This window comes from Anopheles stephensi, chromosome X (assembly GCF_013141755.1).
Source record: "Anopheles stephensi strain Indian chromosome X, UCI_ANSTEP_V1.0, whole genome shotgun sequence".
In the NCBI taxonomy this organism is placed as follows: domain Eukaryota; kingdom Metazoa; phylum Arthropoda; class Insecta; order Diptera; family Culicidae; genus Anopheles; species Anopheles stephensi.
In genome coordinates this window covers 16808168-16816188 of record NC_050201.1, presented here as the reverse complement: position 1 = coordinate 16816188, position 8021 = coordinate 16808168, and the positions used below count along the sequence as shown (strand labels likewise).

The window sequence follows — 8021 nt, the reverse complement described above, 5'->3', positions numbered from 1 at the left end:
TCCGGCAGAAACAGTTGGTCTGCTATCAACAATTAGATGACAACGGTCAACGTCGAAGGGAACTACGAAGCGGTAATATGCGGTTGGCTAGTGCTTAGATACGAAATTGGCTATCTCAACAAAAAAGTGGAACTTCAAACGGTGTGCGAAGTCACAACTATAATCTACGAAGAAAGCTAGCTAATGGTCAACTATCAAACGTTCAAGGTCGAACAAATGCTGTATGTCCTGCTAACGCCATCGAGAGACTACTGATTGGTCATATGGGCCGAGTCTGATGGAAAGCAAGGTCAAGATGCTGAGATCTCCAGAAGATGAAAAACCTGCTGTACAAAGTGATGAGAGAATCACTTCTTCTGTGCAACTAAATCAGAGCTGAACAACACCCAAGTCTACAATAGTTTCCGCATAACGCCTTACTGCGGTCTAAACTATAATCTTGGTCGAAAAGCTGATTACAATGCATCTTCAACTATCGATATCTAAATCTCCAGCATCAAAATGACGACTATTCTTCACATCGTAGCCACTTGAGAAATCGCCCAACTGAAGCCATCGTGTTTTAAGACGACGACGTGTGAAATCAACGAGCAACTACAACATCTCTTATCCTGTAGAGATTCTTGAAAATCGTGTCAATCAAAGTCGTACCTGAGCTTCATCGGCCAACGCGCAGCCCTACGAGTAGTCCAATGTGCAACCAACAGTGAATTATGCCTCACAACTATCATCTCCTTCGTTATCGCCTCGACAACCTACGAGCACCAACGCATCCTCACCGGCTAGACATCTGAAAATGGTTTCTTCAACCGACTGCAAGCATCGATGAACCGTCAACGGCAGAATGCGTGCAATTACAATCAGGTGTCGTTTAATGAGAGCGCGAGACAATTCAATTGATTAAAATATTAGGAAAATCAACTCAACAGGAGAAGTTAAATTTTATCTTGGCAGTAATACGTCGCGTTTATTTGGTAAAACTAGTAGTTTTACGAGGGCCGAAATGTTGCGAACGCGACAAAATAAAATTGAGCTAAACTGACTGACATGCAAGAGTTAGATGAGAAACTTTAAATAACTAAATATCATTGTTTAGTATATATTCTCATCGGCAAATATTGTCTTAGGAAAACAACCTTAAGTCACAGAGAGGCCTCATACCGTGAGAAAGACGAAATTATGGTAACATGTCAGGGTATGTCATAAAACATCTCGAAAAAGGGACAATATCCAGACATATGAAAATTATAAATAAACTCAAGCCATGTAATAAAAACGAAAGTGAAGAACATGGGCCGAAAAGGGTTAACACTAGAACACAACGCATACATTGTCATTGCGCGATTAGTTTCACGAAAAAACGACCAACGCGAATATCAAGGCACGGTCGTAGGGCAGTGAAGGAAAGACCAACTTGACGAATAGAGTAAACGACGCGCAGGCAAAAGGCAATAGGAAAATAAACATACGCACTTGAACCACAGATGCGCGATGCATTACCCATGGTCATAAAACGATAGGGTAACAATCGCCAGACATTGTAACGTTACAGACCTTCTACACTAGTCGACGCCTGGCAGGGGTCAAACACATCGGCATACCGAGTTAGGACAAAGGAGATCGATGTAATGCTATTGCATGTTCTTTTTCCCACAGAATTTTAGTATATAAGACAGGATTTTTTGAGAATAAAAGCGACTTGTAATCCAAACCTCAACGAAGAAGCTTGTGTTTCATTGTTTGGGTATCCATACAGAATCGGGAAAGTTTCACCTTTGCCTTCCCTTCGGAAATTGGTTACGCACTTTGGTGTCTCCCCACTCCGTCGGAAGAATTAGGCGAAATCTAGCCAAGCAAGAACCACGGTTAGATACTTCTCCTGGTTATCCAGGAAAAAAGGTTAATCGTCTGATCGAGCTACGGCATTCCCGTTGTCCATGCCGAGTTAGTGAAGTGCGAGTCCGCCGCTAAAAACTTCTCTTGGTTATCCAGGAAAAAAGGTTAGCCGCCTGATTCAAGCAACTCTGACAAGGCCAGGAATCTGCGCGGAGATCTCCGAATCGATCATTCCTTCGCGTGGTCGGTTCATCAACGGTTCGTTATCGAACTAACACTTGTGGATTGTTATCTGTTTTAAACAGTCGTTCGTGGTAGGCGGATATCGTGCAACTCCCTTTGTTTGTTTCTGTATTTCAGTGGTGTAGGTGAGAGGGTATTTTGTGTGAATGTATGGGTGTTGGTGGCGCCGCAGTGCGCGGACTCGGACTGAAGCGTCAGTCGGTATCAAGAGCTACTAATAAAAGCACGCACCAAAATCGAAGCTAACCGCGTTACTTAAATTGAGTAAAATAAAAACATATCACAACGTAGGGACTCAAAGGCAACGGTCACGGGACGAAACATTGGTGCGTAGTGACCAGGATTTTGTTAAATCCACGAGATTTTGGTAAATCCTACGGTTTTTGGAAAAACCGCAAGTGTCGTGTTAGCGTGCGATTGCTTTGCTAGTGTGTGTGCGCGAGTTTCTTGTGTCAACATGTCCAAGCAGGATAAATTGCGCAGCAAGGAGCTTCGTCGGAAGCAGTACTTGGACTCCATACAACGCGCGTGTGACTTTATTAAAAGCTATTCTGTAGAATGTGAAAATCAGGTTGCAACGCGTTTAGATCGCCTCGAAAAGATTTGGGAATGTTTCGAGCGGGTGCAGGACGACATAGACGATATGGACCTTTCTGAGGAAGATTGCCTAACGAATCAACGGATCAGGGCGGAGACAGAGGAGTTGTATCTTTATGCCAAGGCAAAGCTACAAGATATGCTGCCTAAAGAGTCGAAACCTGTTGCCGCTAGCATTCAATCGTCTTCGTCGAGAGTGAAGCTGCCGAGAATCACACTACCTGAATTCAGCGGAAACTTCGATGAGTGGCTTACGTTTCACGACACATTTGTGTCACTAATACATTCATCGAAAGAGATGTCGCCGATTGAAAAGTTTCACTATCTTCGTGCGTCGCTAAAGGGAGAAGCAGCGAATCTCATCCAAGCAATTACGGTGACGAATGCAAACTATGAATTTGCTTGGCAAACGATCTTAAAGCGTTACTCTAACAAAATAATACTGCGTAAAAAGCATATACGAGCACTCATATCGCTTCCAAAGATGAAGGACACCGGAGCAGTACCACTTAACCGTTTAATTGACGATTTTCGACGGCATGTGCAAATACTGCAGCAGTTGGAGCAACCGGTCGAATCGTTCAGCTCAATTCTCATTGAGTTGATGGCGGATAAGCTGGACGAAGAATCTCTGCGTGTGTGGGAAGAATCCCAAGCCGATAATGATCCGTCATTTACTGAAATGATGGAGTTTTTGGGGAAACGTGTGCGTGTGTTAGAAACGTTGGCGATCGAAAAAGTGTGTGAAAGAAGCAAGAAGCAAGCGAAAACAAAAGTAGTGGTAAACGCGGCCACTACAAACACGAAAATCGTGCCAGTGTGCGTTATGTGCAAGAGGAAAGGACACGGCATAGCGTCATGCAGTGTATTCAGGAATATCAACGTACACGATCGGTTAAAAGTGATCAGTGAGGAAAAGCTTTGCAGAAATTGCTTGAGCAGTGGACATTTGGCTCATAAGTGCTCCTCCAAATACAATTGTCAGCAGTGTTCTCAGCGCCACCATACCTTACTTCATGTGAATAGTGAAAACAACGATGTATTAGTTGCAGAAGCAACCACCTCTACCATGGCGTTGGCATCGTCGAAGAAATCAATGCATGCGTTACTCTCTACAGTGGTATTAGTGGTCGTTGATGTGTATGGAAAGGAGCATTTAGCACGAGCATTGCTCGACACCGGCTCGCAACCGAACGCGATCACTGAGCATCTTTGTCAGATGCTACAACTACCACGACGGCATGCAAGTATTTCGATCAATGGAGTGAACAGCACTACTACTAGTGTGAAACATGCTGTAACCACGGAAGTTCGATCTCGGGTTTACAACTACAGCCAAACCATGGACTTTCTTGTGTTGAAGAAAGTGACGGAGAATATCCCCAGCGCGTCGTTCTCCACCTCTGCTGTAGGTGTTCCATCGGGTTATGTTTTGGCTGATCCAGATTTCGGAACAGCACGTCGCGTGGATATGATCATAGGTGCAGCATATTTTTACAAACTATTGCGTGGTGGACAAGTGCATTTGCGTGGGCAGGCGAATTTACTGGTTGATACGGTATTTGGCTGGATTGTAACTGGAGAAGCGCCGGCCTTTCCTGAATCACGAGTGGAAAAGGCGTTTAGTTTCCACATAATGGAGTCAACAGACAAGGTTCAGGAGCAACTTGAGCTGTTCTGGAAGGTTGAGGAGCTTGCTGTATCGAACTTGTCTCCTAACGAGCAACAGTGCGAGCAATACTTCAAGGAAACGACAAGCAGAGACTCTACCGGAAGATACATCGTTCGAATGCCGAAACACCACGATTTTGCTCAAATGCTTGGTGATTCAAAGGCTGCAGCGCAGAAACGTTTCCGGTTACTGGAAACGAGATTGTCTAAGGACGCATATCTGAAGCAGCAGTATGACGACTTCATGAGAGAGTACGTGTTGTTGGGTCATATGTTTCCAGTGCATATAGAACCTGACTGTTTATCAGCAGCGCATTACCTTCCGCATCATCCCGTCGTCAAGGAAGCTAGCACAACAACCAAAGTGCGTGTGGTGTTCGACGGATCGGCGAAGACGACTACAGGCAATTCTTTGAACGACGTGTTGCTTGTTGGACCAGTTGTGCAGGATGAACTGTTGACCCTCGTAGTGCGGTTTCGCAAGTATGAGGTTGCTTTAATTGCTGACATCGAGAAGATGTATCGCCAAGTGAGTATGCATCCTGAAGATAGACGTTTGCAGTGTATTTTTTGGCGATTTAAGGATACAGAACCAATACAAACTTTCGAACTGGCTACCGTGACCTACGGACTAGCTCCGTCTTCCTTCCTTGCAACGCGGACACTTCTTCAACTAGCTGAGGATGAAGGAGCTCCATTTCCATTGGCATCTGAAGCTGTGAAGAAGAACCTTTACGTAGATGACCTGATCTCTGGCGCAGAAAACATCGAGCAAGCTGTACAACTGCGAGAAGAGCTGACCTGTCTGATGGAGAAGGGTGGTTTTCGTTTTCGGAAGTGGTGTTCGAACAAGATAGGTGTGCTTGATGGTTTGTCTCCTGATTTGCTCGGTATGAAATCTTCGCACGAATTCTATGCTGGTGAAAGCGTCAAAACACTTGGCATATCTTGGGAACCGCCGAGTGATACATTCAGATTCACAATATCGTTTTCTGTTAGCCGACCTTACACGAAGCGTTCCGTTCTTTCTTCCATCGCTCAGCTGTACGATCCGCTTGGATTGATATCCCCCGTCATTGTACAAGCGAAAATCCTGTTGCAGGAACTTTGGGCTCATAATCTTAGTTGGGATGAGGAATTGCCGCGGCATTTAAACAGCAAGTGGGAAGGGTTTTGTGAAGGCCTGCCCTACCTAACTCATCTTCGAATCCCTAGATTTGCGTTGACGCCCAACCATTGCTACATAGAGCTGCATTGTTTCGCTGATGCCTCGGAAGCGGCATATGGTGCATGTGCCTATATGAGATCTCAAAGCAAAGATGGCACCACCCAGATAACGTTGCTAGCGTCTAAATCTCGAGTAGCTCCGCTTAAGCCCCTTACCATCCCTAGGTTGGAGCTCTGCGCAGCCTTACTAGCTGCAAGATTGCAGAAAAAACTATTTGAGGCCCTGGACATGCCAATAAACGAAACCCATATGTGGTCTGATTCCACCATTACACTGCAATGGCTAGCTTCTCCACCGCGAACTTGGAAAACGTTCATCGCGAATAGAGTAGGAGAAATTCAAGCAGCTTCCAAATGTTGTATTTGGCATCATGTACCTGGGACAGACAACCCCGCTGATATGCTATCCAGGGGCGTGTCTGCGGAGACACTCCTGAAGAGTAAGATGTGGCAACAAGGACCAGACTGGTTGATGTGTGATAAGTCGTGCTGGCCCATACCATCGAATAGTCCTCAGAACTTCACCGATGATGAGATGGAAAGAAAAGGTGACCTTATACTTGCTGCTCAAGCTGTCGAGCCCAATCCTTTGTTCCAGCGGTATTCTAAGTTTCGAACGCTTGTGAATGTAGCAGCGTATTGCCTCCGATTTGGCTATAACACACGTAATAAAAACCAGCGTAAGACCGCTTGTCTATCAGTGAGTGAACTACAAAATGCAAAGAAGATGCTGGCGAAGTTGATGCAGCGAGAGGCATTTCCAAGCGAACTGAAGCAACTCACAAGAGAGAAGAGGCTTTCTGGTGCATCTCCCCTCAGACTTCTCCATCCGTTCGTCGATACTGAAGGCATCATACGAGTTGGCGGCAGACTTCAACATACAGATTTACCGTTCTACAAGAAGCATCAAATTGTTATGCCTGGATTTCATCCTTTTAGCAAATTGTTGTTAAGGCACTTACATGAAAGGATGATGCATAGCGGTATTACTGCAACATTATCTGCAGCGCGTGAGGAATTTTGGCCATTGAATGGAAGAAGAGCAGTTCGATCCGTCATCCGAGAATGTTTTCGTTGCCGTCGTGCTACACCAATTCCAATGCAACAGCCGATGGGTCAGCTGCCTCTTCCTAGGGTGACAGCAAACGAGGCGTTTGCATGTACTGGTATCGATTACTGTGGACCGATTTCGCTTAAACCTGTACATCGAAAAGCTGCGGCTCAAAAGGCATACTTGTGCATTTTTGTCTGCATGAGCACTAAAGCAGTGCATTTGGAAGTCGTGAGCGATTTGAGCACGTCGGGGTTCTTAAAGGCTTTAGACCGTTTCATCTTTCGACGAAATAAGCCACAGCACATCTATTCGGATAATGGCACAAATTTCATCGGCGCAAAGAATGCTCTTCACCAGCTGTATCAAATGTTTCATGACGACGCTCAAAACAGACATATTTGCAGTAATCTCGCAGAGGAGGGAATAGTGTGGCATCTTATTCCACCTCGGGCACCAAACTTCGGCGGGCTTTGGGAAGCCGCCGTAAAAGTGGCTAAAAAACTTCTGATCAGACAGCTGGGATCATCACTGCTTTCATACGAAGATCTAGCAACGATTCTGGTCAAAATTGAGGGATGTATGAACTCTCGCCCTCTTACACCTCTCTCAAACGACCCGAATGACCTTGAAGCCTTAACTCCGAACCATTTCCTCATTAAAGGAATGCTACGTCCACCCCCTGAATCTGACGTTCGAGACTTGCCAACTAATCGTCTTGACCAGTTCCAAAGGCTTCAACAGCATACACAGCAATTTTGGCGACGCTGGTGTTCCGAGTACCTTCATGAATTGAACCAACAACATCGGCGAAATCCTGCAGAATGTCAGGTATCGATCGGAGACATCGTAATCATGAAGGACGAACAACTACCTCCTGCTCGTTGGCCGCTTGCTCGCATCGTGGAGACACACTCTGGGCAAGATGGGATTGTACGAGTGGTCACTATCAAAACGGCATCTGGTGTAGTTAAAAGACCAATTTCCAAGATTTGTTTGCTGGAGTGTGCAGATGTTGAAAACTAAGTTGTTCAAGGGGGCCGGTATGTTTGTTTCTGTATTTCAGTGGTGTAGGTGAGAGGGTATTTTGTGTGAATGTATGGGTGTTGGTGGCGCCGCAGTGCGCGGACTCGGACTGAAGCGTCAGTCGGTATCAAGAGCTACTAATAAAAGCACGCACCAAAATCGAAGCTAACCGCGTTACTTAAATTGAGTAAAATAAAAACATATCACAACGTAGGGACTCAAAGGCAACGGTCACGGGACGAAACACCCTTGCTCTTTGATCGTACTCATGTCGCATTATGGTGTGAAAGTGGAAACCGAGGTAAAAAGACCTTAACACACTTTACTCGATCGTTACACATTATCGAACAGACGCAATCGACACGTTGGA

General features: G+C 45.4%; 1 protein-coding gene across 1 annotated transcript; it reads left to right on the top strand.

The window, feature by feature from the left end:
* The first annotated feature begins 2183 nt into the window (after positions 1–2183).
* LOC118511405 lies at positions 2184–7815 on the top strand. Its single transcript, XM_036054456.1, has one exon. It carries the CDS (start codon positions 2537–2539, stop codon positions 7649–7651), a length of 5115 nt encoding a protein of 1704 aa, XP_035910349.1. The 5' UTR covers positions 2184–2536; the 3' UTR covers positions 7652–7815.
* The last annotated feature ends 206 nt before the right edge of the window (positions 7816–8021 follow it).

Bases quoted from the DNA above. Each gene is read 5' to 3' on its own strand.
- LOC118511405 (XM_036054456.1), top strand. From the start codon at position 2,537: ATGTCCAAGCAGGATAAATTGCGCAGCAAGGAGCTTCGTCGGAAGCAG.